The following is a 25,557-nucleotide window of genomic DNA, read 5'->3' as shown; positions in this document are numbered from 1 at the left end:
ATAAATTTGTAAAAGTACACATAATTCCGTCTGAGGACTGCCAAGTGTAATAGTTTTTTAATAAACGATACTTCTTCTTCTTCTTCTTCACCTTACCAACTGACACGAACTTAAAGATCCGCCAGCAAAGGGCTAGTGGTACACCCAGGAATGAGCTCTGAAGACTTATGGCAGAGAGCTTTTTCTTATACTGCCCAAAAGCTATGGAATGCAACAATTTAAGACTGTGCCTCTTAAGTGGATTAAAAGTGAAAACTCGCGATCAACTTGTTTAAACATGCTTATAATTTTTAGTTTTTATCACTACAATTTTTTCCTTCTGTTCATACACGTATTGTGTAGATGTATATAGTTTTTATCTTTTAGCAATTTTTATAACTTTTTATCTTCTTTATATTGTAAAGCGCTACAGTTTTTTTGTAGATGTTTAAGCAATAGAAAACATGTTCCGTGTTTCTATCAAGTTATAGAAACACGAGTGGAAGTTTTGGAGAATGAGAAATGCTGTGGGAACACAAGCCAATAGGCAAGTGTTTCTATAACTTCGATAGAAACATGCATGTCTTGCTAACCTTGAATCTTTGCTGCAATCTTTTGCTCCTTTGTCACCTTTCAACTGATCTTGATATGTAGAAATCACAAAATTCAGCACAGTCAGTTGTCGAACTGTTGTCTTCTGCAACTGTTGCTGATACTGTACAACTGCCTCATCACTGACATTGGTTTTGTGCAGTGCAGCCTTGATCTGTTCACACTGAAGTGAGAGAACTGCCGCATACAACTTGAGCAACTGAACAGCTTCTTGGAACGTTCTCCAGGAGAGATCTGTTTGATTGCTGCACACATTTTGAAAAGTTATTCTGAAATACTCCATAGAATCTGAGAGGAGTTTTAACATTGATGATGATAATGCCTTACATTTTAACAGTTGAGAAACTATTTTGGTACTTTCCAACAAGATCTGCTGATAAGAATCTACAGTTTGTGATCCATTTGTTGCACAGTTCAACAAAATAGCAACCTTGCAGACGAAACAAACACAACAGCAAATTTGGGAAGAAACTTGAAGTTTAGATTGGCCATTTTTGGAATGATTAGTATTTCTTGAAGTCTCCAACAGTTTGTCAAACACATTCAAGGCTTGGGTTGATCTTTCTGCTTTGCTGCAAATCCTACCATAGTGAAATCCCAGTTCAACTAAAAACTGCAGTGAATCTTTTCCATTTGGGACAAGTTGTTCAGTCTTGACCATAAGCACGTCAAAAATACATTCAAAAAAACTTGCCAGGGTTTTAAAATCAACATTCTTTTGTCCACAATCAATCTGGTATTTTGTTCCACATTTAAGAGTTCTATCAACCAACAATTCCAGTGATGAATGTGTGATTGCTTCTGCCTGAAAAAGTAGAGACAGTTTTCTCCAGTCTAAAATGACACACAAGTGTGATGCTCTTTGCGCGGGAGATACTTTCACCTCCTCCAACTTGCCTGCTCCTTGAAGCAAAGCATCAGATGCTCGCTTGGCAAGTGAAGCAAGCTCTTTGTCCATCTTGTTATTGTCATAGTTTTTCCACGATTTCTGGAGTTGAATAAATTTTAGCAGGTCATTAGCGTGACACAATGCCCTGTCAAACTGCGTCTTGGCTGTAAGCTGGACAACAATCAGGTAAAGTGTTTTTCCAAGTTGGTCCAGTGACGGTATGAACTTGAGGTAGGTTCCATTCTGAATAGATAACGTGTCGTTGAGCAGTGTGCCCACTGATGAATCAAGAACACAATGATTTACATGTTAGTAACCTTTTAAGTTCTTAAAGTTGAAAATGTTGATTCTCATTAAAAATATTATTTACAAGGCTAAAAAAGGTTATAAAATTTTAAAAAGGAACCGAACGTTTTCGACTTGTTGTCATCATCAGGATTAAAGCCGTCCGTGATTTACGTCGTTTTTATACTCAAGTTATTCCTGAAGGGAACAACTGCGCAACATAGCAATTGACTTGTTTATTCAAAGTTGGGCTCTTTTGTTGGATAATTAGTCCCTCGATGATCTTTCTCTTAAAGTACGATCTTGCCGAACAAAGGACTTTCCACTGGAATGAGTGGCTTGGGTTTTCCAAAAGGTGATGTGCTGGTTCCGAGGTGTGGCAGATGTTCGAATGTTCAGTTATCCACACTTCAAGATTGCGCATTGTTTCACCTACATAGTTTTCTCGGCATGAACATTCTCCTTCGTAGATGACGTGAGACTTGTGAATATTTTTGTCCTTGGACTAATAAGGCTTTTGATTTGTCTAGTTTGCCACAAAATTATGAAAATATACTTGAAATTGGTGAAAGAGTTCAGTTTTGAAATAAACTTTTTGCTTGTGATTTCATTCTTCTTGCAGTAGGGAAGTTTGATGCAAATCTTTTTCCGTTCTTTGAATAGAAAATCCGGAATTAAGGGCTCGTCTTCAGATGAATTGCTCGATGTGAAGTTGTTGATGGTGCAGGATACAAATTTCTTGGGGTAACCAGCATTTGAGAAGGTGGTCTTTATTTCTTTTATATCGTGGTCAAGATTTGTGGAGATGTTTTTGGCTCTGTGTAGGGCTCCTGTAATACAATTTCTCTTCCATTTGATTGGTATTTGATTATCGATTGACATTTATCCAAGCAATAGTTTCTGTGTCGCTTTGGTTACCAAAAGTACTGTTTTGGTCCGCTAGTTATTCATTTTGTGTGGTATATACAAAAACAATATTATTCACCTCAGTGTTGGTTAATGTGGTGGATGTTTACCAACTCACAGCTCGGTAAATATCAACCACTATTCACCTCCACTTCGGTGAATAATTGTTAACTATTGCTGGGGGTAAGATTTGTTATACCGAGGAGTTTGTTTTACATGTATAGACGTCTGTTAAATCAAGGTTCCACATTTTAAGAAGTACATTGTAACATGTAGTCAAAGTCACTTCATGCTACTGAAGTCGAAGATAAAACCCAGCCTAATGGGCCACTAGGCTTGAATGCACACCTAACAACTTCACCACACTCACCTAAATTCAAGGAGTTAGTGAGCTCATCAAGGTTATTTCCTTTTGTCTTCACCTTCTTCAAAGACTCAATAGCGCATCTTAAGAACTTGGTAGCAAATACAGTGTACTTTGAAATAGTTTCCTCTGCCACTTTGCTGCCAACTTTACAGCCATTTTTACTCTTCAATGGAGATCGCAACGGAGCAAGATAATTCTACAACCATACAAATAAAACATATGTAAGTCTTATATATACGGCTGGATGTATCATTCTAATTTAGGGCCTGATTACATCGGGAATTTCAGTCGGGCGGTTTGCCGGGCTGGAATTTTGTTGCAATTACATGGAGGTTTTTTAGCCCATTTGCAATGACTGAGATTTGAAACCGGGCTGCAGCCCAGGCTATAATTCGGCCCGGGATGAAACTTTCTTCATGTAATCGCAAACGTCTTTTCAAGAAGATTTGTTCTGGAAGCCGAGCTGAAATCTCAGCCTAGCAAACCAGGTTGAAATTTATGCCCGGGCTAAAATTCGCCATGTAATCAGACCCTTAATCACAGTCATTGAGCTCAAGACTTAGCCTTATACTTCTTATGAGAAGACGCTCTTTACTCTTTCATTCCCAAGCTTACTTAGCCATTTATAATAATCCAAGTTTGCATTCGACTTGCATCGTCATTCACTTAGCTTAGATGGTCAACTGGCTGTATATGTATGGCTTTACGGTCACTTCGTTCCATGATGACTTCGTTCCACATCAGAATATTTCAAACAATAGTCAGATGATTTTATGATAATGAGAAGAAAACTTTTCGATCGTACGCAGTTCCTACGCGCCATTTGGATTTAACCATGTGATTATAAAAAGAAGTATGGGGTTATACGAAAATCTTACCCGAAGCTTTAATTAACTTGACATATACACCACACGTAAAAGTTATAAACTAGCCAAAACACGTAAACAAAATTACCAAATATTTACACCAACCTTGGTGTCCTCGAATAGGTCGTCTGTTTCACCGTTCAAAAGCGACTTGAGGATTCTTTCTCCCTCCATGTTCCTCAAAACCTCTTTCCATTACCGTTTCTTTACCATCATGGTGTTTATCGCCGACCTTACCATTCACTTTTGTTGGTGGAGCGAGTGCATTGCAAAGGAAAAGCTAACGAGTCAAAAATGGCGCCTTCTTCTTCGAAACAACAGTGCTCGTCCCCAGGATAAACCGCGTGGCATTGTTAGTTCCAGGCCTTTATCCCGGCCCAATTGCGAGCGTCCAAAACAAATTATGACCAAACATTTTACATATCAGCCTTAAAAAATTATTTTCATGGAAGAAAATTTCGTCAACATAAAGTGATTGAAAGAAGTTTGAAACCCATGAACAATCGTTTTCTATATCGAGAAAAAATCTGGAAAGGGAGTTCACCCTTTTCCTTATATCTTTCCTTCCCAGGCAGTGGGCGAGGTTTGAGCAAAAAACGAAATCGAACGGCTGGAATCTCCTTTGATGAAGAACTGAACAACTTAAGATGGAGCGTATAAAGGCGGGGGTAAAGGTAAATTTGAGTGAAATTTTAAGAGGTTTTAAGAACGGGAAAAAAAATTGGAACACCAGCAGATAGTTGACCGTCACGCAAGAACACCCCAGGTTGTCAGGGGGGCTGTCTGGTGTCTAGGCTCTTACCGAAAGTGCTAGCACTTTTTTTGGCATTATTTGGCTTCGCGAGCATTTTTTTTTTTACATTTTATCCCAAAAAGCACTGCTAGCATTATTTTGGATTTTCGACTGACTATTTGTCTAATTTTGTGTTAAAAAGCACAATCTGACTTTATTTATGGCGTCCAAAAATGCATCAGCCATCATTTTAGTCAAAGGAGCCGTGGAGGCCTGAGGAATAGGTTTGATACGTCAGTGGTTGCCTTCTTGAAACCCAGTCCATCACACTCGTTCCAAGATGACGTCATCCACGTTGTCATCGAGGAACAATGGAAGTCAGCCAGCCAAGCCAGAGATAGCTCGAGAGCGTACTCTGACATCAAACATTGATCGTTACATTTTATTGTTGAAAAATGTAACTGAAAATCTGAAAAATGTGATATTCTATGTTAAAAAAATCGGAAAAAAGTGAGCATTTTTATGTTACCCACGAGCACTTTTTCAAAAAATTAGCATTATTTTAGCACTTTTTTGGCAAAAAACGAGCATTTCTTTTAGCATTTAATGCTTTTTTTACGAGCACTTTCGGTAAGAGCCTACTGGTGTCCGTCTACTAATTTTTAACTTCAAATTCTAATTTTAAAATCACATAAAATCTTCAATATTTCTTATTTCTCTCATTTAACAAATCCATCCCAAACATCTTCAAAAAGTTTACAAAACACCCCAAAACACAGATTTGTGTAATAAGCAGAGTTTTTGTTATTGATTAAACGCGAAAGAGATATTTGCATTTAACCCCGATTTTACCCAAGTTTTTCGGTGGATAAACGGTCTTGAGGTGTACCCCCACCTTAAGTGATGTAAATGTATTACATTACGTCACAGGGCACAGAGGAGTCAAGTTTGTCCGCAGTTCAAAATCTCTACCGTGCAAAACGACCTTCAAAAGCCTTTCAAAGCGATCGTGTAAGCCGTACGTGATACAGCGCCGTCTTGCGATACTTGTTTACAGATGGTCTGGTCTGATGATATCGTATTTGTACCCTCATGTGACATCCGCAGACAGCAATGTTTGTGGGCGTTACCAGAGAGACCAGCAGTAAGAAAGAGAGCAAGGGACGAAAGCGATTTGAGGCGAAATTCCGATCCCTCGTTCCTCGCTCAAAATCAAACGAAACGATCTCATTTTTGACATGTGGTTTAAGACTAGTATTCTCTCCCCATACGCTGTAAGAAAATCTTCAAACAAGTCGTGTAAGCTGTATTTCGGGGGACGAGTTTTAGGCAGTTAAAAATTTGTTTTCGTACAATGTGGACCGGAGGATACTGGTGGCGGAAATGCGTCACGAGACATGTGATGTTGCAATACCGTAATGTGTTTCACAAGTAACTTAGCACTTTGAAGAGAAAACCTTGTTTTCCACTTTCAATTTCTTCGGATTGCGTTGTTCCTCGTCTGGTAAATTTCGCTTTTCCCGGAGAGCACTATTCATATTTTGAATCTTACCGCCGGTCGAAGGATCACTGTTGTTTTGAATTTCGGATTAGTAACGGTTGATTTCATCTGTCACAGCATGGATCTACACACGACTTCCGTTTCCGCCACCAGTATGCTTCGGGCGACATCGAGACGATCACGTGGTATAATGTTTCGTCCCTTGTCTTTTTTTCTTCTCGGCACTTCGTGCCTCGTCGGAAAGCTTCGCTTTCCGAAAAAAAAATCGTCGCCCTTCGGGCGACGATTTTTTCGCCCCAGGCGACCGTTGTCAGAATACGATATCACCAGGCGATCTGCAAACAAGTATCGCATGACGGCGTTTGTATCACGTACGCTTACACGATCGCTTTGAAGGTCGTTTTGCACGGTAGAGATTTTGAATTGCGGACAAACTTGACTCCTCTGTGCCCTGTGATTACGTTTGCAGTTTGTAGTCAGGATGGAGTTGTTTCCGCTAAAGCAAGGTCGCAGAAGTAAACTCTGTTCTGGGCGCGCGGTCGACTAGTTTGGTGTGGACTGCGCCATACCATTTTTTATTATAAACCATTATTAAAGGAGCTAGACAGGTGCATATAACTTTCACAGAAAATGAAAGTAAGATCTCCAACAGTGATAGCTCTCAGACGCAATGTTCAAGCGTCATCAGTTTAGATGTTCTTTTTAACTCACCGATTTACAGGGTCAGGGACGAGTTCGGTTCATGAGAGTCATAAAATAGACTGATTTTTGTACTCTCGCGACTGGACCCGTATCCCAGGCGGAATCTGTTTGGTAGGGGGGGGGGCGAATTCTGCTACGGGGGGACCAAATCCGCTGTGACACCGGTACACAAGAGCCGATACAAAAGACCTGGCCCTGGTTGTTCAAAAGATGGGTACAGCCTATCACTAGCAAATGGATAGCATTGTTTGTTTTGCCAACACTTTCTGCTGTCTATAGCGATTTATTAGGTGGATAGCGTAATCCACCCATTGAACAACTGAGCCCAGACAATAAACGACAGCCAAAAATATAAATGTAAGGATGTAAAACTTTAATTAAATGACAGAGTGAGTGTTAGATTCAAAACTAATTGCGGTAGAACCGAAAAGTACGCGAGAAGTAAAAATACGCACGCAAAGAAGAACTCGGGGAAACTTTTTGCGTGAAAATTTGAGGCCTCGCCGAGCCTCCTCGCGCGTTTACAGCGCTTCTCGCGTGTTTTCCGCTACTCGATCGATGATACGCGAAGAAATTCATAGATTTCGAAACTGCTCACTGACTACACAACTGGCTGTCCTCTCCATTCTTTCCTCCAAGCAGGAAGAAAGCTAAAAGTAAGGCAGTCACTCCCTAAGTTTTACTGAAAGAAGTCGCTCAAGATCCTCATGACAAAGACTTGAAGGTTTCTGTGTGTTTTAACAACAGAGCTGAGAGAATCATCTGGGAGATATCTGGTTAGAACTGAATGAAGATGACCAAACACTAATGCATCCACCTCTGTTGGTCTGAAATAAAATAGATGAAAAATATTTGGCTTAACGCAAAATAAGCTTTTACCCTATTGCCCCTTTATTTTCTTTAAGATTTGTTTCACTTGATTGACTTACCTATCATTTATAAAGAACCTGTTATTTCCAAGTTTTTCAGAAAGAGCTTGGCATGTCCGTTTAAACTCTTCAAGAACCTGTGGAAAGAAATAAAAACAGGTCCGCAATGCATACATGTGTACGTTTTGGAAAATCGCCAAAATGTTCTTGTTCAGTATTGTTTATGTACAAATAAACAAAAGACGTCGAACCCTTTTTTAAAGTGGACATCAAAGGGCCTGAGCTGATTGTCCGTATTATAGAGGTGTCGGTATCATAGAGGCGAGTATTGGGATATTTAGTGTCCTAATGCTTAGTGTGCTGAACTCTGTATTGATCAGTCCAGGTTCGAGCCCCAGCCGAGGGGACTGCGCTGTGTTCTTGGGCAAGACACTTAACTCTCATGGTGCCCCTTTGCATGCATATATGTAAATGCTGGAATTAATGCTGCTGTTATGGACTAGCATCCCATCCAGGGGTGAGTAGAAATACTCCTAGACGCTCAATGTTGCTGAAACCAAGGTAAGCTCCAGTGGAATGGGCCACTAGGTTCAATGCAGAGGTAGGGGTTCTTTGGAATTTTCTTTCTCTAGGAACAAGTGAACCGTTCATATCGGTAATATAGAGGTGTATGTATCATGGAGGTGTTCATAAAGAGAGGTTCAACTATAGTACATCCTCGCGGCTGCTTTTAGATGTGAAATTTCTCTTCTTGATCTCACGTGTTCACTACACTCACTTGTGGGATATCAAGTTCAGTAAACACTTGAAGAAAAATTTTATACTTGTGAACCCATTTACCATTTTCTAATTGAACCAATTTTAGAGCAGTTTTCAATTGAGTGTCGTAAAACCAAAACCAATGTTATTACTTCGGCCAACCACAAAAGACACGGACAATCCAGTGAACCAATCAAAACTCGAAGGAAATACATGTAACCGGCACGAAGCGCGGGAAAACGTGCGCGAGCGAGTCACGATTGGTTTTGGTTTTAGTTCTGATTGGCTGAGAAAGTGGCGCGTGATTTTAAAGCCAATCACTGAGCGTAGTAATTCAAAACCAAAGCAAACGCAATTTACTTTCGACACTCAAGTGAAAACCGCTTTAATGCAGCTGGTAAACCAATGTACTTATTACATTACCTCTGCCTCTGTCTTGTGATGCCATCCAGCAGCCTTCAGTTGCTGACACACTTGCCACTGTTTCCTGTAACTGAGAACAAGATTGAGTGGAACAGGAAATTGGCTGCCATACTGCCGTCGTGTTCGCACTGCCCAGTCCTTCTTCCACCATAACATGTAAAGCTAATGACAGAGCAACAAATCAAACATTCAGTAGAAACAACATCTTACAATACTAGAATGTTTTGTTCCTTAAAATACCCATTCTTTACTCAGGGAAGTTTTTTTTTAAATTTCTTGTTGATTACCTCGGCTGGAATGAGAGAATTTTCAATCAGTGATATGTACGCCTTCATTTCAGCTCTGTCCTTCATTTCCAAGTCTGCACTTGTAGAGAAGCCCTGACAAAAGATGTTTTACACATGTTAACATTCCACACAGCCAATGGACACAAAAATCCTAGTAAACGCTAAAATTCTTTAGGGCCGATTTACACGGTCTCACATGCCACAAGCTTACAACAAGCTTACGACAGGCCTACCACATAACACATGTCTGTCATTAGGATGTGGTCTTTGGTTGATTTACACATAGTTTACATGACGCAATTCGTGTTGTAGTCATGGTGTAAGTGTGTCACATGCGATAATCGTAGGCAAAATCATACTTTATTATATAAACATCAATGAAATACCAGGAAATCTTTTGCGTGAAAAAAACCATATCTTCACACGTGAGAATAACATGTTATCTTCACATGTGAAAATATTGATTTCGAAATGTTGTCTGACAAGTCGAAACATCTTCGGATCTTCCTCGGCAATCTTCGGATATCTTCGGAAATTTTCGGAAAATGTTCCTGAACATTCGTACAACCTTTGGACAACATTTTGCAAATCTTCGGAAAATCATCAAAAACATCGTAATTACCGGTAGTAGGTTTTTATAATAAACCTACAAATCGATATTTATATAATAAACCATATCTCAAATATAATAAACCTACAAATCGATATCGATTTAAACACTCGGAGATAAATTTCATATAGATCTCCGCGCAACCATGTAATATCCTCTATGTCTAATTCACCCCTTACAGTAATCAAAATCAAAATTCTCCCAACAATACCAATACAATTTCTGGGAGACAAGGGATGAGAAAAAAGAAAATAATCAACTAAGGTAATGTACTAGACTGTCTAGACCAAATTTTCAGAACTAACATTAAAAGAAATGAAAGGGAATTACTTAGGAGAATTGCTAGGTTGAGATTGAAATACAGTCAACTCTCTCTTAACGGACACCTCTATAAGACGGACACCTGGTGATGGTCCCTGCCGTTTTTCAGTCATTTTACTGTAACAAAACTCTCTGTAAGACGGACAACGGACACTTTGAAACCGCCAACGGACATGCACAAAAAGTTATTTTTTTGTGAATAATACTTCAAAACATGATATCGACATATAGCATAGTAAGTCAGCACCTTTAGAATACCAAACTTACCAAAAACACTCCGCTATAACGTATAACTTCTCTGTGTATGGGCACCAAAGAGGTAGTTTTATACTTACAGTATTACCGTTTGCAATGAGCAAATAATCCGAATTCTGATATTATTTTTGTTCCACTTTTTCGGTTTTGCTAAAGTAAGTGACTTAAAACAGACGTGTATTCGTTGTGCATAGCTGTTTAGCTTTATCATCTCAAAATTTCTGGTGTCAGGTTACCACGACTCTCTATAAGGCGGACACCTCTCTAAGACGGACAGTTGGGGCCGGTTCCGACCCCAGGGGGGTACTCTGGCTTGTAAATGACGGGGATGATCGAAGGATTTTTTTGGGTTTGAAATTTTCGATTCCGGGATTTTTTTGGGTTGGAAAATCTGGCAAGTATTTTTTTGGGTGACTAGATTTAAATAGGGGATTTTTTGGGGTATTAAAAACGAACTAAAGTGCCTTGGCGCGGCCTTGGCGTATTTATGGTATGATGAATAAACAAACACGAGCGTTCAATTTTTTATGTTTTTCTTTGTGTTATATTATTGCCCCTCCTGGCAATTTAGGGGTAATGTGACAAGGGATTTTTTTGGGTGTTATTTTTGGTCCAGGGATTTTTTTGGGTAATGTTGGAAGACTTAAGGATTTTTTTGGGTCCTGAGTTTTGCCTCCATTCGATCACCCCCGTCATTTACAAGCCGGAGTACCCCCCTGGGGTTCCGACGGTGTCCGTCTTAGAGAGAGTTGACTGTAACATTTTATAATAGTGTACCTTAGCCTCAATATAGGATGCTACTCCTTGGAAGTCACCTATCAGCTCCCGGTCTGCTTTAAGGAAAGGAACATTACCTTAAAATAAAATAAAATAAAATTAGTATAAATACAATAAAATACAATAAAGTTAAAAAACAGTCCACTTTACATGTCAAGTAGTCACACAAATAACACAACCATGCTATGTCCACAAGTAGAGATTTAAGGCAAGGCATCAAAAAGAAATTCCAGTAGGTCAAATTCCCACTGCTCCCACCAAATCATTATATTTCTAGTAATTTGTCAGGTAAGGAAGCTGACCTTCTTGGGTTTTGACCTGAGATCCCAACTATATCTGGAACACTGGACTACACATTAAAATTACAATGTTATTAGTTTTATCAATGATAAATGGAAAAATAAATTTCCTTGTGCTGTGTGGCACTTGTAAAAGTACAAAAGTATAATAAAGTTCTCACTAAATGAGTTGAAAGTGCCTTTAAAATAGTTAAAAAATCCAAACGTTTCGGGCTTAGCCCTTCATCAGTGGAAAATTATTAGTTGTATACCTGTTGGAGACATAAATTCAACATTCCGTCTGCACTTCACTTCATGGGCCAATCCACAGAATTTAAGATAGGCCTGTCATTAACAAGAATAAGTATTACTAAATGTTATTGGCATAGAAGTAAAAGAAGGGATCTGCAGCTCTTTAATCCGAGTCAAACATCTCAAAGTCCCCTCTGGGTGTGGTACTCCCCAAAATGTTTTGAAGGGGTATAGCACAGATTTCACAAAACCCTTGCTCGTCTACTATTGCAATATTGTAAAAGCTTCGATTAGCCACCCCTCATTCTTTCAAGCTCTCCTAAGCCTATCATCTGGATATCATGACAGCCCAGGGGGGGTACTCCGACTTGAAAATGACGGGGATGATCGAATGAAGGCAAAACTCAGGACCCAAAAAAATCCCTAACTCTTCCGACATTACCCAAAAAAATACCTGGACCAAAAATAACCCCTAAAAAAATCCCATGTCAAACCCCTAAATTGCTAGGAGGGGCAATAACGCTCGTGTTTGTTTATTCATCATATTATAAATACGCCAAGGCCGTGCCAAATCACTTTAGTTTGTTTTTAATACCCAAAAAGATCCCCTATTTGAATCAAGTCACCCCAAAAATACTTGCCAAATCTTCTTACCCAAATAAATCCCAGAATCTAAAATTACAAACCCAAAAAAATCCTTTGATCATCCCCGTCATTTACAAGCCGGAGTACCCCCCTGGGCATGACAGTTTACAACTGACAAGGGAACAAGGCAATTTTAGACTTTTGAAGTTGTATAACATTCATGCAGCACATTTACTTGTTAACTTACACATTTATTGTTCCTATTTTGTGAAAAATTGTTGTTGTTAAAACATTAAAAAGTCTGCTTCACTTCTTTGTTGTGTACCCTAACCGATATGTGATTCGAAATAAGCCTTTAGGGTAAGACTAATATACCTGGAAACATTTGAGCTAAAGAAAACTTAGCTAAGGGTGAGACATAATGCGCGATTTTTAAGAAAAACTTTACAAGGTTCTTACTGGATAAACATTTTTAGACAATGAACAAATATTTTTAGTTGCACAATGTTATATAATGTTAATAGATAACTATTTGTAATTAGTTTTTTTTAGGACAGTAGGTAGTTATTTTATATTTTAGATCTGTGACATTTGTACTTCCTTTTAGATTTTAATACTTTTTTATTTCCCATTTTTAACCTTAGTTAGTAGTATTTTAATTCTTGTCCTAGTTTTTAATCTTAGTTAGCATACAACATAGGTTTTGTCTTTTTATTGTATTTTAGATTTTATTGTATTTTAATGTTTAACATTTATTTTCTCAGAGGACCCTCCTGAAAACCACCCCCTAGGTGATTGGAGGCCTCCTCTTAAAATATTATTTATTATTATTTATTATTATTATAAAAACAGACATTACAATTACCTCTGTACTTTTACAACTGGCAGCATCTGTTAAAAGGATAGTATCTGCAGGAGGGAAGAAGAGGACATTCCTGTTATATCGATAACAAAATGCTCTATAATTCTGACTTAGTTCTCTGTACACCTATTATTTGTCATGTCACTGGTGAAGGATCACATTAGGCATGGAATGACCACTTTTTGTAATTGGTCACCCTGTAATAGCAAACGCGCAAGGCCTAAAAATAGAATGCAAATTAATATAACCCCCACGAGGCTCAGAAAACATTGATCTGCATGTTCTGAGAGAAATAGAAGAAATCTAGGCAAAGTTTTCATTTTGTAAAAGTGTTTTAGGAACACTGGCTGCTTTAGAAAGTGTTTTAGGAAAATCATCTGCCATTTTGGTTTGTTTGTCTGAGTCTTGTCTGAGTTGTGACGTCACTCGCGCGCCTAGCTATTGGAGACCATGATGTTCAGCTCTTGAAAGCATCATTTCTTGCACCTAAATGGGTTCTTTTTTGCTGTTTCCCTGCTGTTGCAAAACTGTTGAAATTATCACTCACTTTTCCACTCAAAGACTTTCTTAAGCCTCAAAATTTGTTTGCAATGTGATTAATTAGTAATTTGATCTTGAAACTCGTCACAATTCAAAGACTAATCTTGCTTGTTTATTGAATCAGCCTTGTTTTTTGTTGTCCACGTGGCCTGGGGGGGGGGTACTCCCTATACTCCCCATACACCCTATAATGGCCTATACGGGGAGGCTCCGCCTGAAAGGGGTACCTTTTTCAGGCTTCAGGTATATAAAAGGGTAGGGATTTTACAAGTTTAGGTATACGAAAGGGTATGAAAATCTGTCATTTAGGGTTTTAAAAAAGCCTTTAATTAATAAAAATATTTCAAACAGATGCAATTTATGGCTGTATTATTTTGATTTATTAAGAGCTTCATGAAAATGATCAGTAAAAGGTCATGTGCTATTTCTATGCCAAGTCTTTCAGGTATATGAAAGGGGTACCTTTTTTCAGCAAAAGGTATACAAAAGGGGTTCAATTTCTTTCAAAATGGTATATAAAAGGATAAGGGGTTAGAGCTCGGGGTGGAGGCTCCCCATAACAAACTTTTTTGAGTGCCCCCCCCCCCCCCCCCCCCAGGGGCACATGGGTGACTTGGCTGTTTTGGAAATCACTCATGTTTGATAACTCTCTGCACTGTACAACAGGTGGACAGATTACTAAAGCGATTAGTGACATTAGTGATTATTATTACTAACCATTAATTTTTAAAGGTCGCAATACCATTAGAAACTAAAGGTTACCTTTACAAGGTTCATAGAGCTTCACACCCTCAAGCCATACACCTTGTTCAGTGTCTATAATGTAAGAACAGAAAATAGCACTTTGTCAGCCTAAGGTTTTCCACTATTTAATTTAATTACCGTATTTATTTGATTAAATGCCTCCCTCGAACAAATGCCGCCCTCGAATAAATGCCGCATAATGATGCAGCGTTTATTCCAATAATAGGGTCCAAAAGCAAATAATTTTTATAAAGTAATACCGGTAATCAAGTTTGAGCAAGACTACAAACAATATTTTCCTTGATTGTAACAATGTTTTGAGATATTGAAAATGACTTTTCAAAGAAGCACTAAAACATTTTCTTGTTTTTAAAATTCAAATTCTAACCATACTATTGTTAGCAAGAAATAAATTGCATTTTAAATAAACGCCACCCTCAAATAAATGCAGTAAAGGAGCTATGGCAAGGACCATGGGTGCATCTTGAAAAAATTGGCCAATTTTTTCAAGTTTGACATTTGAAGTCCATCTTAATCTTCATCTGTTGCAGGGGTTTAAAAATGTTTGAAGTAGGTGTCAGCAACTGGAAGGGTAGGTGGCTGTGACAATGCCAAGCTTGTTTGTCGCGAGTTGATTGCTATGACTAGAGTAACCGGCAATACAGAAACAAGTAGTTGGCAAAACTCTGGTGGTCACTGGCTTGTTTTGAAAACCCTGTCTGTTTTTCTGCCTTAAAAATATTAGTTTGAAGTTACTTTAGCTTGAAAGTAATTTTGTTTATCAGAAAAAACTACTAAAACTATTGTGACATAGTTCCCTGCTCACACACAACTGGGAGCCATGCCAAGCTGAGCCATGCAACAAGAAATCCATGTGACCTAGACCCCCGCACACTAGAACCCAGACTAATTAATTTGCTTAATTTGTTCCTCAGCCAGCGGACGGAAAACAACACTTAAGTAATATTTTACAAGTAGTCCCCTCATTTGAAATATAGACTGTTTCTAGTATCACAATGCGGCAACCATAGATACATTTATTATAATATTACGTTCTACAAAACAACGACTAAACAAAAACAGCTTTTTCTATCAATATCATCGGTTTTGACATCGATATTGGAACCTCTTTACATATCACTTTCTGTACTCCATATCTGCAAGTTTTAAAATAGTACAATAATATTGGTTTGGGCAGGGCCACAGTTGTTCAAAAGGTGGATAATGCTATCCACCGGATAAATCACTGTCCGGTGGATAGTGCAGTATGTTTTGTTAAGACTTATCCACTGGATAGAGATTTATTCAGTGGATAGTGTTATCCACCCTTTGAACAACTGGGCCCTGAACTTTCTGTGATGCAATACAGCACATCAACATGAAATGTTTCCTGAAAATATTGATGTACAGATTATGTTAAAAACACTTTGCAGATTCAGAAGTTTACATTTCGGAATTGAGTACATACAGTCATGTAGAAAGCCAAAAACTCGAGGAAAAGGAGGACTGAAATCTGTATTTTGATTTGAAACAAACCACAATGATTGTTCATGCTGTATTGCTATGTTTTTGTAGCTAAATTCATTTAAATGATAAGGCAAGGCACAGTATTATTGTTTGCCTCGCTTAAGCTGTATACAATTTACGTCAGATGCGTTTTTCATGAATGAAAAAATTTCCTTTCCCAAAGACAACGGCCCAGAGATAAGGTACATCATATTCCAATCAGGACACAAGTCAAACAGTGCAGATACTTTGAAAACATGGACAAACCACAGGCAGACCACCCTATGTGTTCGTAGTTAATTATTGTTGTTGACACGAGACGAACAATAGAAATTTTGAAATCTATTAGGGCTACTGAAATAAAGCTCTTGAAATTACATATCTAAACTACATTTCGCTCTAAATATCTCAATAGAGTTGAATGAAACGTTTATCGACTCAATTGTTGCATTTCTTCGCCTGAGCGTTTTAAGCACCTTTTTAACTGATTTAGCCGGCCGAAGGTCGGTAATAGTGAAAGAGGAGACAAGGCTTGCAAGTCGGCGGCCGACAGCAGCGACCTCCTCCACTTCAAACCGGAATTAACGCCAAACTTCTGAAAATCTCACCTATCTGACGATGGCTATCGATCGGTAAGTTGTTGCTTTATCTCTTCGCCGAATTTGAACTTCATCCCTTCAACTGTTTCCGAGAAAATCCATGCTGAAATCATGCATACCCTTCTGACTTGATCGGTGCTCAACTCGCGACCAGAATCCCAACATGCCGGCCGTTTAAATTCACCAATCAGCGCTTGGCATTTCGCGGCAGCCCGCCGCGGCTCAAAACCTGATTGGTGAATTTGAAATGGCCGGCATGTTCGGGATTCTCTGGTCGCTGAGTTGAGCACCGATCGGCGAAGAGATAAAGCAACAACTCACCATCGATAGCCGTCGTCAGATAGGTGAGATTTTCAGAAGTTTGGCGTTAATTCCGGTTGAAGTGGAGGAGGTTGCTGCTGTTGGCCGCCGACTTGCAAGCCTTTTCTCCTCTTTCTCTATGACCGGCCTTCGGCCGGCTAAATCAGTAAAAAGGCGCTTAAAACGGCCCGCGCAGGCAAAGAAATGCAACAAGTGAGTCGATAAACGTTTTATTCAACTTTATTGAGATATTTAGAGCGAAATGTAGTTTAGATATGTAATTTCCAGAGCTTTATTTCAGTAGCCCTTATAGATTTCAAAATTTCTTTTGTTCGTCTCATGTCAACAACAATAATTAACTACGAACACATAGGGTGGTCTGCCTGTGGACAAACAGTTCCCAAAGAATGCAGGCTAAACCATTGTGTATGTCACAAAAAAAAACACAGTCTGTTGATCATCTCTTAATAATTCTTCAGATTATTTTCAATCCACTCAAATTCATATTGCAATGTTAACTTTAAGAAAATAATTAGATAAATATGTATCTTATTTTTTGAGGATTATAGAAATTGCAGCATTAATGCTGCAGTGTATATCATTCTTAAAAAATAGAAACTTTTATCTTATTAACTGTGTAAAATTGACACCAAAATAATCTCAATTCAGATAGGTGTTTTGGTTTTATTCTAATCCACTATTTGACAACATCAAGATAAAATAATATTGAATTCAAATGCTAATCTTAATTAGCCTTACCAAATGCAATATTTGGGTGATATTGAAATGAGCTAAGATAAAGTTTAACCTGATCGCTTGGATCACAAGTGCTAGCTTGTAATATAGATTTTATCGAATATTTGACAAAGAATTTTTGCAGCTTAATGAAATGTAGGAAGTTAAATTTTTATTTCTCATTCATTGTATTACTAGGGACATATTTCCAACGAAATTATTAAATATGCTATGGCAGGGCCAAATCCAGGACTTTTTTTAAGAGGGGGTGTATCACTAAGGAATGGTGTAACTGACTTTTGTTTTGAAGAATACCAGTTATATTAGAAAGCCCCAGGTCATTTCAGATAGGAGCGGAGGAGGCGCACCCCCTGCACCCTCCCCCTAGATCAGTCCCTGTGTGGGTCAAGACATGTTCTTTGATTGGCTCATAAAACTATCAATATTGGTTAAATCTCTTGGTTCAATTATCAACAATCAATGTAACAACTAGCGGGTGAAAACGGGATACAGCTCTAGTAAGTAAAAAAATTCCATTAAATCAGGAAACTGTAAGAAAATTAGTTTTCTTATTGTCTTTTGCCAAGCTTAAAATATACCCCCAGGGGGGTACTCTGACTTGTAAATGACGAGGATGATCGAATGGAGGCAAAACTCAAGACCCAAAAAAATCCCTTAGCCTTCCGACATTACCCAAAAAAATTCCTGGACCAAAAATAACCCCCCCAAAAATCCCTTGTCAAATTACCCCTAAATTGCCAAGAGGGGCAATAATATAACACAAAGAAAACCATAAAAAATTGAACGCTCGTGTTTGTTTATTCATCATACCATTATTACGCCAAGGCAGTGCCAAGTTCATTTTTAATACCCCCAAAAAATCCCCTATATAAATCAAGTCACCCAAAGTAATACTTGCCAAATTTTTCAACCCCCAAAAATCCCGGAATTGAAAATTTCAAACCCAAAACATCTTTCGACCATCCTGTCATTTACAAGCTGGAGTACCCCCCCCCCTGGAAATATACCATCCTTTATTTCCATGCATATCTCACTTTACAACAATACTATACCCAGCAGTATGCGGGAAGCTTGTCACATTTAAACCTAGTTATATGGTCTAGCTCCCACAAGTCTACTGTAGCTCAGTGGTAGAACATTAAGCCTGGTTCGTAGACATTTTTGGGCTCGACACACGTTTCTTCTTTATAGGGGGGGGGGGGAATGTGCGACAAGCCCAAAGAACGTCTGCAAAGGAGGCTATAGAGCGTCCGACCGATGTGCTGAAGTTCATAGATTCGACTCCTGTTGGAAGAACTAGAAACTTTTTCCAAGAAGCTTGTGTCACTGACTGAATAATATCTTTCTCATGAAAAATGGATTTAGTCATGCAGTAAACAGCAAAACAGGGATAAATCGATTAATTTGCTTGATTTTACAGATGGTATCCTTTTGAAAAGTATGTGGTAGAAAATCAGTTTTTGACTCTTTAAAATGAAATTTGTTCACTTATTGAATGATCAGCAAAGTTCCAAAGATCATAATTTTAGGCTTAATTTTCTTCTCATGCATTTATCACATGACGGATCCACAATGATTAATAAAACACATTTTAGTTAAATTTCTATGGGTATTGGCGTGTGCGCGTCAGTCCAATATGGAACAAAAGACAAGCGCTACAGAGCTAAAAATATCTGCAACTTGGCTTTTTATAGCTTGGATCTGCATATTACAAAGAACACTTTATATCACTTTGTTGCATTGTACCGTCACGAGACAAGATTTGTGGTTCATACAACACGCATATAAAGCAGAGAAAGCACAAATACCTTGAACTTTCAGATATAATAAAGTTAACAAAATATTATGGCCGGAAACTTACTCATTGCGGCGATGACAGCCTCTGTGACCGGCCCCCCGGCCGCCATCTTGAAAACCGTGAAGAGAACTGGGAACTAGCAGTAGTTTTTGTCGTGTTCCTTGGCTTCAAAATTTTCTTGATTTCCAAACAGAGTAATCAAGAACTAAAGATAAAAAGAAGTTCCTTTCCAGCTGAAAAAAGCTAGAACAACTGAGGTATAACGTTGAAAGGAATGCCTGACCGCGTGTGACCGGATGTTTCTTTCCTAATATCGGCCAACTGTGAATGAGCGAAACCTGGGCATGACTACTCAAATTTCAAATTTTTAGTCCAAAGTTCGACATTTGAGCCCTCCCACTCGCTCTCTGTCACGTCTTGAAATCAGTCTGAAATCATGTCTTGTCAACATCCTAGAACGCTCTGGAGTACAACAACACGGTTTTAAACCTGGCTTCCCTCACGTGTGTCTCGGTAGCTTGCATCGCTTTCGCGAAAGCCAATGAATTCTCCCTCAGACGAAAATAAGAAACGACAAAGCGAAGAGACCTCTCCGCAAGAAGATGAAGCGAATGTGCTGGAAGCGAGCACGGTAAAGTGTTTTCCCGCTGTCAAACGAAGCTTTCGACAAAAACAGTGTAATTGGAGGTGGAGATGGAGGTATTTCACGAGGTAAGTTTTGTTGATTTTATTTTTTTACTTCAGTGTTGAGTTAACCCGAAATTTTGCTCTATCGTACAGAGTAGTTTTACTTGAATTCGCGCGGCAATCAAAGTTTAATCGACCGTACTTCATATTCACGGAAATGAACTCATGGTGATTTCAGAGGCAAACATCAGATAGTATTGTGTAATATTAAATAAGAGTACTTCAACACTGCTATCCGCAAACTTCCATTCTTACTCGATATATTTTACGAGATTTTGGCAACAGTTTTGCGGCAGAATATTTCTTTATTAATTATGGGCGTTAAGACATTTCCTTCGTTAGTATTCAGAAAACACTGGAGAAAATACATTTGTAAGCAGATGGCTTCTTCGAGTTTAAGTTCAGTTGCAGGAATCGGCTTGTCGCGTTAGATTTAACCTTATCTCGGCTCTTCGGTGAACTTTATTCGATACATTTCACCTCGCACTAAATGGGGTTACGTCGCTTTCATGTACATTGCCTTGTTCAATTTCTCTCAGCCTAAAAATCGTGCGGTTTATATCCGCTGGGGCGAAAGAAAAGTGGGCGGTCGTATATATGAAGGCATGCCATAAACATCTTATATTCTTAAACTCGAATTATTAACCGCTAGTGGCTAATTTCTCTAGTGGAAATAAAACGAGAGGGCTTAAATTTCCACATTTCTTTTTGTCGTGCATGAATACATGATCATTTATTCTCAAAACTAAACAATCGCCCATTCATATTTTATAGCTCGCCACACCGCAAAAGCTAAACAGCTTTCGTCCCTGACCAGAATTAATACCTTTAATTTTAATATTCCCAGAGAAGTTTGTTCGTTTTATACGATTTTCGTGTCGGTGTATACGTTGTTAATTCGATTTTTGAGAGATTATTACTTTTCAGTTAACTGTGTAAACATATATGTCGCGTGCTGTGTTTTCAATATTGCCGCATGCCTTCGAACTTCTGTCACCGAAAACATTTTATTATAATCAATTTTTTTTTCGAATCGTCCGCTCTGACCTTCGGGTGCTTTATTTATAACCCGCAAGGACATTGGACCAAAGAGAGGAGGAGGCGCACTTTTCATTATAAAACGCACGTGTGTAGTTATTGAAGCTGGAAAATATCGGATTTGCATTGACTCAGTTCATATCTCATATCCATTGTTTTCTATAATTGATGACAGTCGCTTACCAGAACTGTTTCCAAACAAACCACATCCAGTTGAACCACTGTGAAAGTGAATTGAGGCACAGTAAATTTCGATAAATTGCTAATCAAATTTGAGCCAAACATTGAATGCGATTTCCTCTGGAATGAAAAAACAAAAGAAGCGGGTGTTGGCGAATACTTAAGAGTGAGTTAGTGTTTTCTTTGTTCTTTGTTTTTTGTTTTTTTATCCCAGAACAATATAATATTGATTTCCAGACGTTTCCTCTAAATCTTGTGAGCTTAATTTTGAACAATGTTGTTGCACATCCAGGCAGTATCCCATAGTAATGGTTTCCTATATTTCTGCTGTCTGTCAGCTTGATAATGTATTGGATTTAGCATTGATCACTCATTCATACAGTAGAATTTAGCATACAGTAGAATTCCGATTTTTCTCTCGACCCTCCAGGGGAAACAAATACAGTAAAAACCCGCGTGTAAGACCGAAGAACCTCCTGGCGAAATTCTTCCTACCCCAAAGTTCTTATATGTGGGGTTAACTATTTTATTTATAATACAATAACTGTATTTTATCAAGAGCTTTAGGTCAGAAGCACAGGGAAGCTTGCCAGTAGTACCCCAAAAAAGAACCTGTTTTGCCAAACTCTAAGCAGGTTCTACACGCGGGTTTTTACTGTATTGCTTTGAGAAATCTGGAGGTTTAAGAAATTGGAGGTAAAATTACAAAGAACATACAGCTAGGATTGACCTTTTCACAGGACTGTTTGAACATTTGTATTTTATTCTTACTAAATTTTGCGAATACTAATTTTTGTGATTTTTGTTTTACTATATTTTCAAAATAACGTGAAATTTAATATACACAAAGAAAACATTGCATATTTAACATGCGAAAATTAATACCATTTCATATATCCAAACAACAAAAATATTAAATGTTTGAAACGGCAAATATTTTCCCTTGAAAATATCTAAATCTTGTTTTCTACTAGCACCCTTCCTCTGAATACTGTTTTCTTGAGCTTAAAAATCAGCCAAAACCTCTTTGATGCATTCAAAGTTATTGTTTGCAAGCTCCTTGTAGTTACATTGAGCCAGACCTTTGTGTATTTCCAGTAGTTCCTTAATTAGTCTTTGACGACTGTTCCATTAATTAAACACTGTCAAAATTGCAAAGTTTAAAACACTTTTGCTCTAATTTTTTTTTTGCAATCGCGAAAACTAGTAAGAATAAGGTATATCCACTGCATTCTGGCAGAGCTAATAAAAAAACACGATCTGCTTTTGGTGTGAAATTGGTGCGGACGTTTGCACTAATTGTTCATGATTCATGTACAATAAGCTTTGGCCTGATAAGCCAGCTATCTTTTCAAGCTACAAGAATAACAGTTGCTTGTTTATTTCTTTGCTCCCAGGGCCCTACAGCCAATCTCAGAACAAGGAGAAAATACAAAAGATGACACAAATAAAGTCGATGATAATGATAACAACTCAGCTGTTGATGGCAACAGTGAAAATAATTCAGAATCCCTTGAAATAAAGGAACAAGAGTCAAATAATCAACATTTAGTGGATTCTAGACATAATATTTACAGTGAAAACAATTCAAATGTTGATAGAGGACAGGAGCGAAATAAGGAGGACTACAGTGCTTGTATCAAGCTGATTGAAAAGTTCCAGGAAGCAGTATTAGACAATGCAGTAAGAGTGATCCAAGCTGCTTTCAAGCGGTTTAGAGAAAGGCGTAGATTTCTGAAGCTAAAGAAAGCAGCAACAGTAATACAAAGGAGTGTGAGACGATGGCTTCAACTAAGACACTCTAATGGATTACCCAAACTTCAATCAGCAAAACCTGAATGTGATCATGACAGCGGGATGCAACAGAATTGTTTTAATTGTAATGAGCTGGACGGAGAAGTTACCTTCAGTCATGTCGAAAGGCAGGATACAACAGAAGAAAAAGGATCAGTGGATGAGAGCTTTGAGGGTGAAAGAGCTGACTCTCCGTGGACCCAAGAACAACTAGAAAAAGATGTTGATGGTGTACCAGAATCAACATCAGAAGGAAATGAACAATTTGAAAACTCTTTCGAAAGTTTTGATGCAGCTTCCTTATCTGGAAGTGCTGACAACCTCAGCGATACAGACGTGTGTATTGACCGAAGTGAAGAGATCTCCCCTGCCAGTGACCCAGACTCTCTATCATTAGCTGACAGCGGCATTGATATGTGTTCTGATACTACCCAAGAAGTAGCAATCATTGACGACTGCGAGTGTTCCAAGACTGAAAATACATCAACAACCTCTTCCAAAACAGTTATTGAGAAAGTAGTCTCCCACCAAAACCAAGGTGAATTTAGTTAACCCTGAACTGCAAATTGCTTTACACACTACATGTTCGTATTAAATAACCCTTTTCAGTTTCAAGACTAAAATATCAACTCTCCTTACATCTCTTCTTTGTATTAAGTTGAAACTGTAAGGAGAAGTAGGATATTTATCAGTCTTGGGACTTAAAGGGTAAATGGGGCTAGGTTGCTCTTTTTTAGCAATTCTTTGCATGTATCTGCTTTTGGATATCTGAGGAGAGTTATTTGATGTCAGCAAAATATTGATCCAGTGCTAAAGTCAATACTACAAAATTATGATTTACACAGTAAACAAAGAGGATTTTTGAAATGTAAATCACGTACTTATAAATCAACTTGAGCTTGTTTTCTTTTAGCCAAATAAAGATCAAGCTACTCAGAAATTTCTCCAGGTACCTGATAAGGTATTTTTGGTATTTTTATTTTTTGTCTTTTCCAAAATTGAATACTTCTAGAATAATGATCTGTTTGGGCTTAGAAAGTGTGATCTGGCCCCAATGTGTTTACATGTAGTTACTGTCATCACTACTGACAATCTTTTGAAGGTGTATTTGAAGATCTAGGCATTCGCTGATTAAGACTATACAAAATATATGATTCTAGGCAAGAATATAGACTTTCATTTCATACTAAGGACATCAATCCTTTTCTCAATGTTATTTACATGTCGAAGGTAATAATTACCGGTATCCATAATAGCTTAAACTATTGTGATCGCACTGTGTAGTGCACCAATAATTCCTAAATTTTCTGCGGCGATTTAGAATGCATGTGCTCTTAACTTGGTAATTATATTTTTTAAGGAAATGTAAATTGATGTGCAAGCTCATTGTTAAGTTGTGAGAAACTCGCAATGCTAACTGTGAAACTTGGACATCATTCAAAATATGTTTTTGATACTTTTCGGTTAAGTAAATGAGATGGAGAGCAACAGGAACAAGGAAAACTTGTCTGATTCTCTGAGATCTTGGATGCAAATTTGATGTAGTTGGATAATCGTCACTCTCATTCCATCAGTATACCAGTAGTTTGGCTGTGGTTCTCGACAGTTTTGTTTGTGGTTTCTCACCTTTCTCAAAGGGTCTTTGGCCTGTTAAAATAAGCTACAGTTTCAATTTGTGCATACATGTAAACTTGTACTCTGATAACAACTCCATAGAGTCAGTGTAGGAGGTTGAACTAGGAAAAAATTCACTGAAAAATAGCAGTTACACTTTCCTACCTGCTTCTGGGGTAAGAAGAGTTTTTTCTGTGCTGTAGAGAGCTACGAGTTTGTTAGCCATGAAAACACTGTTTAAACCTTGTTACTGTAGTTTATACAATCATGCAAACGCTGATGTTCAAAACCCAACAAACAATTGATTTTGCCATTTTCACTGCTGTCAGTCGTAATTATGGCCACAACCAACAAATCTTGAAAAATAGAAACAAACAAAATGGATTGAAATTTACCAATCATAATTGACAGACGTGACCTTTTGACCCATTGAAGTGATTTCTGTTTCCCGGGTCCACTAGATGGTTGACGGCAGCAGAAGCACCCATTGGTTGACGTTTGTTCGAGTTGCATGTTGTGGATAAATGTTGCATTATTCTATCAAAAAAATTCCAGAAGACAGAGATATTTTTTCTTTGTTCCTGTTACTATAAGGCTGAAAATATTGATAGTTGTTAAATTAAACTTCATTGTAAGTCTCATTCCCTGTGAGGGGAGAGAAAAGTAATTGAAGTTTAGATTAGGTATCATTTTTAATTTTTTTTTATAAATGTATTTAAATTTTGTTCGGCACAAGCGTGCGCCAAAATTTTGAAATAATATGTGGCCTTCATGGGCCAGAGCAATGTTAAGTTTACAACATTTGCAAAAATAGTTAAATATTGTTGAATTTCAAAAATCCTGTATAAAAATGGTTGTTGCATATTCATTTCCAAGTTTGCTT

The 25,557-nt window shown here is 38.0% G+C and overlaps 3 protein-coding genes across 4 annotated transcripts in view; 1 reads left to right on the top strand and 2 right to left on the bottom strand.

Moving 5' to 3' along the window:
• The window catches only part of LOC144660680 (uncharacterized), a 29,577-nt gene extending 25,374 nt beyond the window's left edge, over positions 1 to 4,203 (bottom strand). The window contains exons 1-3 of the mRNA XM_078521380.1: positions 4,010 to 4,203; positions 3,042 to 3,234; positions 573 to 1,758 (exon numbers count right to left, since the gene is read on the bottom strand). Coding sequence (XP_078377506.1) covers positions 573 to 1,758; positions 3,042 to 3,234; positions 4,010 to 4,078 — 1,448 coding nt within the window. The 5' untranslated portion in view covers positions 4,079 to 4,203. The remainder of the gene's footprint in view (positions 1 to 572; positions 1,759 to 3,041; positions 3,235 to 4,009) is intronic.
• Positions 4,204 to 7,196: 2,993 nt separating this feature from the next.
• LOC144660726 (metaxin-2-like) lies at positions 7,197 to 19,690 on the bottom strand. Of its 2 annotated transcripts, XM_078521456.1 has the most exons (10): positions 19,425 to 19,690; positions 14,421 to 14,474; positions 13,122 to 13,165; positions 11,692 to 11,764; positions 11,142 to 11,218; positions 9,179 to 9,271; positions 8,892 to 9,053; positions 7,770 to 7,846; positions 7,511 to 7,667; positions 7,197 to 7,443 (listed from the first exon to the last, which is right to left on the bottom strand). In XM_078521456.1, exons 1-9 carry the CDS (start codon positions 19,468 to 19,470, stop codon positions 7,520 to 7,522), a joined length of 774 nt encoding a protein of 257 aa, XP_078377582.1. In that variant the 5' UTR covers positions 19,471 to 19,690; the 3' UTR covers positions 7,197 to 7,443; positions 7,511 to 7,519. The 2 variants fall into 2 exon arrangements, with proteins under 2 accessions (XP_078377582.1, XP_078377581.1); XM_078521455.1 differs by having other exon boundaries at positions 7,197 to 7,667.
• A 51-nt stretch (positions 19,691 to 19,741) lies between these two features.
• LOC144660715 (uncharacterized) lies at positions 19,742 to 23,817 on the top strand. Its single transcript, XM_078521440.1, has 2 exons — positions 19,742 to 20,072; positions 22,664 to 23,817. Exons 1-2 carry the CDS (start codon positions 19,903 to 19,905, stop codon positions 23,610 to 23,612), a joined length of 1,119 nt encoding a protein of 372 aa, XP_078377566.1. The 5' UTR covers positions 19,742 to 19,902; the 3' UTR covers positions 23,613 to 23,817.
• Positions 23,818 to 25,557: the final 1,740 nt, after the last annotated feature.

Source organism: Oculina patagonica, chromosome 7 (assembly GCF_052425735.1).
Source record: "Oculina patagonica isolate OP01 chromosome 7, crgOcupat, whole genome shotgun sequence".
NCBI lineage: Eukaryota > Metazoa > Cnidaria > Anthozoa > Scleractinia > Oculinidae > Oculina > Oculina patagonica.
Note: the sequence above shows the minus strand (reverse complement) of the source record. Positions and strands in the feature narration are given on the sequence as shown.